The following is a 12,574-nucleotide window of genomic DNA, read 5'->3' as shown; positions in this document are numbered from 1 at the left end:
CCCTCTAAAATTTTGGCAACAAATATACACCGACGAATGGACAACAAGTACAGACTCACCCCAATTTTTACAAGAATGGGATAAAAGATGCAGAACATCGTTAGACAAGATAGCACCACTCCAAACTAGAACCTCACATAGGAAAAGTTCAGTATCTTGGTTCAACGAAGAGCTGAAAGAACTGAAAACACAGGTTAGAAGACTAGAAAGAGCTTGGAGAAAAAAACAAGACGAACACACATTCAAAGAATGGAAACAGATGCAAAGGAAATACAAATACAAAATCAGACAAACCAAAAGAACGCACTACAGAACTATAATAGGACCAAATTACAAGGACATGCATAAACTCTTTTCACTTGTAAACAATCTCCTAGACACCACACTGGTCACCTCAAATAGTACAGAAACCCCATCGGCAACTAACCTAGTGAACTATTTCAAGGAAAAAAATCATAAAGCTCCGACGCATGATACCAATCACAACCACTGAGTATACAAGCATCCTTGAATGCTTAGACCCGAAACCTGGGGAATATCCAGCAGACAGATCATGGGCCAACTTTGACTTGATTTCAATGGACGAACTCACACACTGGCTCGGAAAATACACCAAATCTCAATGCAAACTTGACATCTGCCCAATTAGCCTATTAAAAGCTGCCCCCAAACAATTCAAAAAAGACCTCACGAACCAAGTAAATTACAGACTCCTAAATGGTCTCTTCCCTACGGACAAAGGAAATATCCTTCTCACACCACTGCCAAAAGATGCCAAGAAAAGCACAATGGACCTAACAAACTACCGACCAGTCGCTTCTATCCTGCTCATAACAAAACTGATGGAGGGCATAGTGACGAAACAACTCACGGAATACCTAACCAAACACTCAATTCTACATGAGTCTCAATCAGGATTTAGATCAAATCATAGTACTGAAACTGTACTTGTGTCTGCAATGAATTCATTCAAAAAAACAATTGCAACCGGTAAAAACATACTTGTACTACAATTCGACATGTCTAGTGCTTTCGACATGGTAGACCATGGAATATTACTACACCTGTTAGAATATTTTGGAATCGGAGGCCCAGTTCTCAACTAGATCAAAGGCTTCCTCACCACCAGGTCCTACCAAGTAACAACGAACAATGACAGATCACCGCCCTGGACACCGGAATGTGGAGTTCCTCAGGGATCCCCCCTCTCACCAACTATTTTCAACCTGATGATGATACCACTAGCCAAACTACTAGCCAATCAGAACCTTAACCTCTACATATATGCAGACGATGTTATGATCCACATCCCATTCAAAAGTAACCTAAACGAAATAACCAACGAGATCAATCAGAGCCTCCAAATCATGCACTCTTGGGCGGACTCATTCAAGTTGAAACTGAACGCGGAAAAAACTCAATGTCTGGTTCTCACTTCCCAATACAACACAAACAACTACCCTACCATAACCACACCTTACTGCACACTCCCCATCTCAGAAAATCTGAAAATTCTGGGAGTTACTATTGATCGAAACCTCACACTTGATACCCACGTGAAGAACACAACGAAAAAAATGTTCTACTCGATGTGGAAACTCAAAAGAATAAAACCTTTTTTCCCTAGATACGTCTTCCACACCCTAGTACAGTCACTAGTGATAAGTCACCTGGACTATTGCAACGCTCTGTACGTAGGATGCAAAGAACAGGCCATTAAAAAACTCCAAACAGCCCAGAACACCGCAGCCCGCCTCATGTTTGGAAAAACCAAATTCGAAAGCGCAAAGCACCTAAGAGAGAAACTGCACTGGCTCCCGCTCAAGGAACAAATTGAGTTCAAGATCTGCACGACCGTATACAAAATCATTCACGCAGAGGCCCCACTCTACATGCTGAACCTAATAGACTTACCACCCAGAAATGCCAGAAGATCAGCCCGCAAGTTCCTCAATTTGAACTTCCCCAGCTGTAAAGGAATTAAATACAAATAGGCATACACTACTACCGTTGCGTACAAAAGCACACAGTTATGGAACGCACTACCCATGACCCTGAAAACCACGGACAACTTAACCAGCTTTTGCAAATCTTTGAAGACATTTCTCTTCAACAAGGCCTACAAAAATAATCCTTGATGAAACAAACTACTCCGTATACCACCCAAACGCTTTAAAACACCTCTAACACGACCTTACCTCATACCTTCTAACTAATTCCTCTTCTACCTCCAGTTTATTACCGACTGTATCTAAGATTATGTAATGACTATACCATATTAACACCCTGTAAGCCACATTGAGCCTGCAAAAAGGTGGGATAATGTGGGGTACAAATGCAATAAATAATAATAATAATATAATCAAAGGTGGCCCCTTATAACCACCTTCTTCAAATAGTCCGCCTCTGTTATGCACTTCATTGGCGTCCGATGCCACCAGATTTCCCACTGAGAACATCTTACCTCAGCACAGGTGCTTATAGAGGAAGCCTCTGCCCTTAAACAGGCCAATGTGATTGTGCCTGTGCCACCTAGGGAAGAAGGGATTCTATTCTAGGTACTTCCTTGTGCCAAAGAAGACGAGGATTTCATCCCAGCCTAGACTTAAAGGCCCTGAACAAATTCCTGGTCAAAGAAAATTTCAGGATGATTTCTCTAGGCACCCTTCTCCCCATGATTCTATACCCACATTTCATCGCTTCCCAGTCACAGGAAGTATCTCAGATTTCACCTAGGGAAACACTACTGCTAGTATCACATTCTGCCTTTTGGCTTTGTGTCAGCTCCCAGGGTTTTCACGAAATGTCTAGCAGTAGTCGCAGCACTGCTGTGCAGACTGGGAGTTTGTGGAGATTAGGGTGTTTTCTGACCCTTATATCGCAGAACAAGGGGTTCCTTCTGCATCCCAACCTCTAGTTCCTGTGACAGCGTACTTGCTGGTTTGTACCTGACTTGTAGCGTGTGCTAGACAATAAACCACTTCCTTTTACCTCTTTCTCTCTTTACATATCCTTTTATTTATTGTTTAAACCCTGTAGATATGTAAGGATACATCTGAATGCACCTGTTTAAAAAAAAAAAAAAAAAAAAAAGAGCCCTCAGTCAGAAGTGGAGTGGAAGAAGCAAGCTGGAGAGCAGAGGTGGACATGTAGGAAGCCACTGCTTACGCCGGGATTGGAATATGGAATGATGCTTCTGATTGTTTTTTTTTTGCCAGGTGCTTGTGACCTAGAATGGCCACTTTTGGAAGCAGGATACTGGGCTAGATGGACCCTTGGTTTGACCCAGTATGACTATTATGTTTTTAGGTTCTCATGGCCTGAATGTTGAGAGTATGGAATCTGCCTGAGGGTATCTCCAAAATCTTGCTTGTGTCCAGGAAAGATTCCACTAAGATGTCTTATTTTTTTTTAATGGAGAAGGTTTGCCGTCTGGTATGAAGGAAAGGCCATGGATCCTCTCTCTTGTCCTACCCAAAAACTGCTTGAATACCTCCTGCACCTGTCGGTGAGTCTGGTTTAAAAAACACCTTTGTAAGGGTCCTTCTCAGTGCAGTCGGTGCTTATCATTTTCATATAGGGGGTAAGCCCATCTCTGTGCATCCTCTAGTTGCTCGCTTCATGAGAGGTTTGATGTTATCAAAGCTCCCAGCCAAACCTCCTCCTGTTTCATGGGATCTCAACGTCTGTGTAACCCAGCTGATGAGAGCTCCTTTTGAGCCACATGGTTCCTGTCATCTGAAGTATTTGACCTGGAAAGTTGTGTTTTTGGTGGCAGTCACTTCAAATCGCAGTGATCTTCAGGCCCTAGTAGCAGATCCACCTTACATGACGTTTCATCACAACAGAGTAGTTCTTCCCACACACCCTAAGTTTCTTCCTAAGGTAGTGTCAGAGTTCCATCTTAACCAGTCAATTCTTCTGCCAACATTTTTCCCAAAGCCGCATGCCCATCCTGGCAACTCACTTGAGGTCAGCCTCAATCGAGGAGATTTGCAAGGCTGCGACGTGGTCTTCAGTCCACACATTCACTCTCACTATTGCCTTAAGCAGGATACCTGATGTGAGAGCTGGTCAGATAGTACTGCAGAAGGTTTGGTGTCTAGAGTCCAACTCCACCCTGCTAGGCCCAATTTTTGTTTCTGTTCTAGGCTCCACCTTCACAACTAGACTGTATATAGCTTATGGTTGAATGAATACAAGGCCTCGACGTTTCAAGTCCCCATTGTCCTAGCATTGTTTTTGGTGAGCCTGGATACCCAGATGTGAGAATACCAACGGTCTGTTGTCCTCAGAGAAGGTGAAGTTACTCACCTGTAGCAGGTGCTCTCTGAGAACAGCAGGCCGAGCATTCTTACATATCCTCTTCTATGGCCCTAGAAAGGGCCAGGCAACATCTAATGCATCCATTGTCCATTGGATCAAGGCATCCATTGAGGCAACCTACATTTGTAGACAGTGCCTCCTTGATTAAGAGCTCACTCAGCTCGGGCTCAGGTGATCTTCTGTGTGGAGGCCTGGACGGTTTCTTTGGAGAATACAGTCATCACTTCATTCCTTTGTGATATAAATCATTTTATTAAAATGTAAACAAAAGATTCCACTAAACTCCCATCCCTCCCATACCCCACTCTCCAGGAAAGATCAGGAACAAAGGAGAAATAACCAGGCTTATACAGACTGACTAAAACCCCCCAAAAGAGGCTTAGCCAACCACTCATTATCCATCCTACCCCTCACCCTCTCACAACTAGAATGGAACTAGAATGGATAGAGACTATTATAAAGAGCAAAATTACAGAACATATTCAAAAGAATGGATTAATGAGACAAAGCCAACATGGATTTACTGAAGGGAAATCTTGCCTCACCAACCTATTACATTCCTTTGAAGGGGTGAAGGTGAGCCAGTCGATATTGTGTATCTGGATTTTCAAAAGTTTTTTGACAAAGTACCTCATGAAAGACTCCAGAGAAAATTGGAGAGTCATGGGATAGGAGGTAGTGTTCTATTGTGGATTAAAAACTGGTTAAAAGATAGAAAACAGAGAGTAGGGTTAAATGGTTAGTATTCTCAATGGAGAAGGGTAGATAGTGGAGTTCCGCAGGGGTCTGTAGTGGGACCGCTGCTTTGTAACACATTTATAAATTATCTAGAGATGTGAGTAACTAGTGAGGTAATTAAATTTGCTGATGACATAAAGTTATTCAAAGTTGTTAAATCGTAAGAGGATTGTGAAAAATTTCAAGAGGACCTTATGAGACTGGGCATCTAAATGGCAGATGACGTTTAATGTGAGCAAGTGCAAAATAATGCATGTGGGAAAGAGGAAACAAAATTATAGTTGTGTAATGGAAGGTTCCACACTAGGAGTTACCGACCAGGAAAGGGATCTAGTCATTGTCACGGTCTCAGGCTCTTGGACACTGGCACCACGTGAGCCCTTGGACCGCTGCCGACAAGCGGCAGCAGTAGGCAAGACCCTCAACCAGGACTGGGTAAACAAGCAAAGCAGGAACAGCAGAACTGGAACTACAGCAGTAGGCAGGCAGGGAATAAGCAGGACAGAGCAACTGGTCTTCACCTGCGCTTGACCACCATTCCCCAGGGGTTGAGCCCCCAGGTGCAGGCGGCCGGCAGGACTTACTGGACATAGCTTGCTTGACTAACACAGGGTTCAGGACTGCTGAGGATTTGGGATTCTAAGACAGGAATAGGATACAGAACAAGGTTGACAGGGTTAGGGTTCAAAACAGGAGTGCCCACAGGCACCCAGACAAGAACAAGGCATACAGGTAAGACACAAGACAAGGCAGAAGTGCTCCTACAGCACAGCAAGACAGAAGTGCTCCTATCAGCACCAGAAGGGTAAAGCAGGGAAGCCAAAAGGGTAAAGCAGGGAAGCTTAAACAAGCAAGGCAGAAGTGCTTTTAACAGCACAGCAAGACAGAAGTGCTCCTATCAGCACCAAACACTAACCTGGACCTTTGGCATTTGCAAAGGCAAAGCAGAAAGTTTGCAGGTGGCTAATAAGCCCATCAGCAGCTGAGGCTCAGCAGCAGCAATCTCAAGGCAACTAAGGGTGAGGCTAGCTGCCAAACTTCCAAGCAAGACTGGAGGGCTAAAATATCTGGACCGGACTAAAAAGAGTCTGGAAAGTCTATGGCAGCCACCGGTTCTGGCCACCAGAGGGTGAGAGGAGCACAAACCAAGAAAAAGGCATCATCATTAATGATACGTTGAAACTCTCTGCTCATTGTGCGGCAGCAGCTAAGAAAGCAAATAGAATGTTAGGTATTATTAGGAAAGGAATAGAAAACAAAAATGAGGACGTTATAATGCCTTTGTATCGCTCCATGGTGCGCCTGGCACCTCGAATATTGTGTGCAGTTCTGGTCACCGCATCTCAAAAAAGATATAGTGAAATTAGAAAAGGTACAGAGAAGTGCGACAAAAATGATAAAAGAGATGGATGACTTCCCTATGAGGAAAGGCTAAAGTGGCTAGGACTCTTCAGCTTGGAGAAAAGATGGCTGAGGGAAGATATGATAGAGGTGTATAAAATAATGAGTGGAGTGGAATGGGTAGACATGAATCGATTGTTTACTCGTTCCAAAAATATTAGGACTAGGGGGCACGCAATGAAGCTACAAAGTAAAACAAATCAGGGAAAAATTATCTTCACTCCACATGTAATTAAACTCTGAAATTTGTTACCAGAGAATGTAGTAAAATCAGTTAGCAGGGTTTAAAAAAAGGTTTGGCTGGCTTCCTAAAGGAAAAGTCCATTATTAAAATGGACTTGGGGAAAATCCCTTCTCATTTCTTGGATAAGCAGCATAAAATGTATTGTCCTTTTTTGGGATCTTGCCACATACTTGTGACCAGGGTTGGCCACTGTTGGAAACCAGATGCTGGGCTTGATGGACCTTCAGTCTGTCCCAGTATGGCAATACTTATGTACTTATGACCCTAGTATTGGGTAACTGATTTGGATTATTCTTCCCAATGTGCATCACTTTGCATTTGTCCACATTAAATTTCATCTGCCATTTGGATGCCCAATCATCCAATCTGCTAAGGTTTTCCTGCAATTTTTCAGTCTGCATGTGTTTTAACAACCTTGAATATTTTTTCTCATCTGAAAATTACATCACCTCAATTGTTTCAATTTCCAGATAAATTTGAGTAGAGTCCACTTTTAAAGGTAATAAACAGAACTAAAACAAAACATAGAAAAGAAAATAAGATGTTACTAGTAACAAAGGTATCATCTTATTTTCCTTTCTGTTTTGTTTTATTCTATTTATTACAGATATGTTAAACAGCACTGCTCCCAGTATAGATCCCTGTGGCATTTCACTATTCACCCTCCTCCACTGATAAAAATATTTTTCCACTTTTTTCTGTGGTACAACCTAGCCTTTTCCTTTCTCTATCCTTTTTTTTTTTTTTTTTTAAATAAAGATTCATTGTCTGTAAACTTGTTTGATGCCTGTGTGTAGGCCTTTGGCAGTATAGCAAATGTACAGAAATAAATAAATAAAAATGGTCATATAACCCTTGTCTCTGTTTACTGTCCAATAACCAATTTGTAATCCACAACAGAACATTGCCTCCTATCCCATGACTTTAATTTTCTCAGGAGTCTTCCATGAGAAACTTTGTCAAAAGCTTTCTGAAAATCTAGATATACTACATCAACCAGCTCACCTTTATCGAGAGGAAAGGCTATAGTGTGAAATTATCCCCGTCCATACTCCAGTCGACCTACAACCCTTAGATGCTTCTGGTAGAGATTTTCTTCAAATCCAAAATAGCTTTCTGCTGTTCTGGTACAGAAAAAAACAAACCTATTTTGGCCCACCATATTTAACCAAACATTTGCATGGATAACCCAACAATAAAGATACTCCCAGAGTTTTCCTTTCACAACGCAAGGAAAGCTTTCCTCTGATCTTGTGTCTTAGTTACATCTGGATATATCCAAATTCTTTTTTCATAAGAGTGAGAATTCCGAAAGTATAATCTCATCACCACTTTTAAGTCATGTTGAAACACAAATGGTACTATCAAGGTAATCCTCTCAGACACCTCGGATAGTGAAGCTTCCAGAATCGCTGATATATTTAATTGATCTACTTGAGTCAGAGTTCCTGGTTGTTCTTCTGGTTTATATTTAGGAATACCAGGAATGTAGTAAAGGAGGAATAATTTCTGCAGAAAATTTTAAAATCTTCCCCCCCCCCCCCCCCCCAATTACTAAGCCACGTTAGCGGCTGCTGTGCGTTAATGCCAAAACAGTCCATTCACTTTGAATGGGCTGTGTTGGCATTGCCGTGTGTCTTAATAAACAGGGGGGTTAGTGAGATGTGTCTTAAAGGTACCACCAGGAAACTTTGGAAAGTTCAAAAGCTGGAGATTAAGCCTTCAATTATAATTTTCTATTTGCTCTATTTTAGAATGCAATACTTTTTTTTTTTAATCTTTAACCATAAAAGTAGTAAGATCCTGTAAAGATATAACCTCACTCTGAATATGTTGGATTTGGGTTGAAAATCTAGTTCTGATGCCATCCAGATTCTGGTGGGTTTTCTTTGTTTATGTTACAGTGTTTTTAATATATTTCTAATTGTAATTCCTTTTGCTTCTCTTTTATTGGGTTGTTATATATTAAAATTTATTTAAAAAAAAAAAAAAAAACAACAACACTCAAGGCTGCAACTTCCACTGTAGGAAACCCCTTTGACATCGCAGGGTCAGAGGAACATGGCGGCGGGTTGAGTTCTGGGGGTGAAAGAGTGGCATTGAGCCCCAGGTCTCAGGTGCTTCTTCACCCAAGATCAAAGCAGGGCTTCCCTCTCCAATTTTTTGTGATGGGGTCCTGGTGACCTACCTGGGTATCATCTGCTGTACAGGGGAAGAAGTTTCGGTTGTCAGCGGAGCAACCTTAACTACCCCCTTCCGTTTATTTTGTGGCATTGATACAAGCAGAGTAAGGCCAAGGAATCGGAACAGCAGGTAAGAGAGCCAGCAAACACCATCATGCCACTTCTCCCTTCTTTCTGTTTTAAATTACAATACAGTACAATATAGTTATTTTAGCTGCAACCATCCAGCGTGGTGAAAGATTGTAACATGAAGCTGCATTTTTGTTTAAAAAAAGAAAAAAAGGGAGAAGACGAGGGAGACTTTCTGAAGCCAGTGATTTTGACAGAGCAGAATCATGTTTAAAGCTACCCATCTCTTCTGAGGCTTTTTCCTACCCTTTAGTAATTGAGGAATTGTTTAATACAATGAAATAGCTGTTTGGTTCTTAGGAATTATATATCTCTGGCCTCGTTGAAATTTAAAGTCGGTTAACTTCGCTTTACTACAGTTCTAGTCTTTACCTTTGTGTCAAAGAGATTTCCATTTTGGGGTTCTGGTAACTTGTGGTTGATATGTCCACTGAATGAAGATACTTTCTGGTATTTTGCTGCAACTACTGTCTCTGTTGTGTTTTAGTTTGCTTTATAATCAGTAAAAATCTGGAACTGTTTTCACTTATGATTTTTTTTGTAGGTGAGAATGGGTTATGATGGCTTGGGTGGCAGAACCAAATTCATACAACCTGTATCCTTTCTCATATTGAGAATATGAAAATTCTTGGTTCCGTTTATTTTTGATGTAGTGTAAATCATATAAAAATCTATCTAAGTGGTTAACAAAATGTAAAAAGGGGGAAGTGAGGAAAAACTTACACAAAAACAACAAAGATGAAGCCAAGGGTAAAAACAAAAGAATTATGACAAAAGGAAAGCACAAAGAGTGACAGTTTAAATACAATGTAATTATAACATAAAGGGTAAATATGCAAGGGGGAAAAACATAGTGGTGCTGCTGAAGCTAGCCAACGTGGGACTAAAGAAGAATGAAGCACAGGTTATAATTGTGGGAAAGCTAAATGATAAGTAGTAGTAGTAAGAGAAGTTTTTAGGATGCCTTTAAATTTCAGATGTGAAGATTCTGCTCTAAGGGAAACTGGAAATGAATTCCAGAGGGATGGTGCAACAACACTAAAGTAAGAATGATGAATAATATTAAGCCAGATATGGCGATGGGAAGGTACTGTAATGGAGGGTAGTCTATTGTTCTGAGTCACAATTGCCTTGGGAATATATGTGGTGTTGGATTTCCCTAATATAGTGGTTAGGGTGGTGAACTTTGGTCCTGGGGAACTGAGTTCAATTCCCACTTCAGGCACAGGCAGCTCCTTGTTACTCCGGGCAAGTCACTTAACCCTCCATTGCCTCATGTAAGCCGCATTGAGCCTGCCATGAGTGGGAAAGCGCGGGGTACAAATGTAACAAAAATAAAAAATATATTGCCATTTTATGAAGGTATGCAGCAATTCCTTATTGTCTATTCCAGACCAATCCAGAAGTGGGATATGTCCCCCTGCCAGTATATAGAGCCAGAGAAAAACAGCTCTGTGCTTGCTTCACTTCTCATATAGATTCTGCTTTCAGCTCCTTGGTGTGTATGTATTTATTCATTCAAATAATTTATATAAATTTCTCTGGCTCTAGCAAACAGTGTAGAGGTGTGTATAGATGTGCCCTGGTGCAGCAGTTGTGAGTAGGCCAATTACACTGCTCCCAGGAAAGCTGTAGGCCCAGATTCCCAGTAGAACACAGACTGAGTCTATGGGATGCTGCAGGCAACAGTAGTTTGGTGCTGATTTCCCTCTCCCTCTTGGGAACAGACTAAAGGGCTAGGATTAGTGGAGGTCGGTCCACAGTTCCTAGAGGTGCTAAACCTGGTGTTGTTGGGTCCTTCCCTTGACCGCCGCCCTCCAATCCTTGTAGTGGTTGTGCCTGCAATATCTATTGTCCTTCCCCTCCCCCCCCCCCCCCCCCCCCCCCCACCCTCAACCTCTTGAGAGGAGCAAGAGGTATATTCCTGAATGACAGCTAAAAAAAAAATCCTTTGGTATAGCCCTTTCCCAGCCAGCCTCCTTGTCTGCTATGGGGCTGAGTCAGATTAGGACTTGGTCAGGGGGTCTGAAATTTAATGTTTAATAAAACTTTCCTATACTGCCTAATCTAAGCAGAGCATGTCTAGGCAGTTTACAATAATAAAATACAAAATCAACAATTAGAAAGGAACTCCATTGTAAATAGGAAGGTTACACATTCATCCCTAACACACAAAAGAAAGTACTAATAAAAAACAAGTAAACATAAGAACATATAAAATCAGGAAATGGACTCTGGTCCTCCTAATCCTCACAACCGAATGCTTGAAGGAAAAACAAATCTCTTCAAAGCTATCTTAAAATTTTTAAAGTATAACTCCCCCCCCCTAATATTGGGAGGGAGATCATTCCAAAGTTTTGGGGCAATGAAATAAAAGGCTGTATGACATTTTGATTCAAGGTGTGTTGATCGCAAAGAAGGAGTCACCCAGCTGTGTGAATCTAAAGAACAAAGAGCTCTAGATGGAGTATAATAAGGAAAGATATGTGATAATTAGAAAAGGTACAGAGAAGGGCAATGAAAATGATAAAGGGGATGGGACAACTTCCCTATGAGGAAAGGCTAAAGTGGCTAGGGCTCTTCAGCTTGGAGAAGAGATGGCTGAGGGGAGATATGATAGAGGTCTATAAAATAATGAGTGGAGTGGAATGGGTAGACATGAATTTACTCTTTCCAAAAATACTAGGACTAGGGGGCATGCAATGAAACGACAAAGTAGTACATTTAATACGAATTAGAGAACAATTTTCTTCACTCAACGTGTAATTAAACTCTGGAATTCGTTGCCAAAGAATGTGGTAAGGGCGGTTAGCTTAGCAGGGTTTACAAAAGGGTCTGGGTGGCTTCTTAAAGGAAAAGCCCCTAACAATACTCGAACAGAGCTTATAGGTAGTCCAATAGTTAATTCTTAACCACTCAAAAATAAGTGGCCCCTGTTTACCAAATAGTGTCCTATGTGTTGTACTCCTTTATGTAGAGGAAAAGCCTCAATCCAAGCATATACTCCTTGTGTTATTCAACTTTAGGGATCACTGCCCGTTCATCATAAGCTCAAAAACCTCTGCTATGTAACCCTCCCGTATTCTTCTTACTTATTCTAAATACTAATCTCAAGGGTTACTTAGCTTAGTGCCGTTGAACTTTTCTGAGCAGTCTTATACTCGAATACAGTCTTGTAAACCTCATCCACGGCCCGACTTCGGCCCAAGTTTCGCCTCCTTTCTCAGGGTCCGTGGGATATCCGACTGTATCTGAAAAAAATACATCATAAACTGACACTTCTTATCTTGCATAAATCCCTCTAACCTAGTTGGAGCCTTCCTTACTTCAAAACGTACTGCACTCGCTTCTATGTTTAACATTCAAGATGGCGATGGTACTTATCCTAGTGTGATGTCGGCTCTCTACCAAACTCCTCCTCCTTAAACAGCTGAGCGTGACGTGAACACCCTTCGCCAAGCGCGTTTTACACTTGACGTAGGATAAGTACCATCGCCATCTTGAATGTTACACACAGAAGCGAGTGCAGTACGTTTTGAAGTAAGGAAGGCTC

General features: G+C 41.5%; 1 protein-coding gene across 2 annotated transcripts in view; it reads left to right on the top strand.

The window, feature by feature from the left end:
• Positions 1–12,574, top strand: part of TRAIP (TRAF interacting protein) — a 216,729-nt gene that overhangs the window by 190,002 nt on the left and 14,153 nt on the right. For both annotated transcript variants that reach the window (XM_030207476.1, XM_030207475.1), the window contains exon 14: positions 9,566–9,616. In XM_030207476.1, coding sequence (XP_030063336.1) covers positions 9,566–9,616 — 51 coding nt within the window. The remainder of the gene's footprint in view (positions 1–9,565; positions 9,617–12,574) is intronic.

Source organism: Microcaecilia unicolor, chromosome 6 (genome assembly GCF_901765095.1).
Source record: "Microcaecilia unicolor chromosome 6, aMicUni1.1, whole genome shotgun sequence".
NCBI classification, from domain to species: Eukaryota; Metazoa; Chordata; class Amphibia; order Gymnophiona; family Siphonopidae; genus Microcaecilia; species Microcaecilia unicolor.
This window is presented reverse-complemented; position numbering and strand designations above follow the sequence as displayed.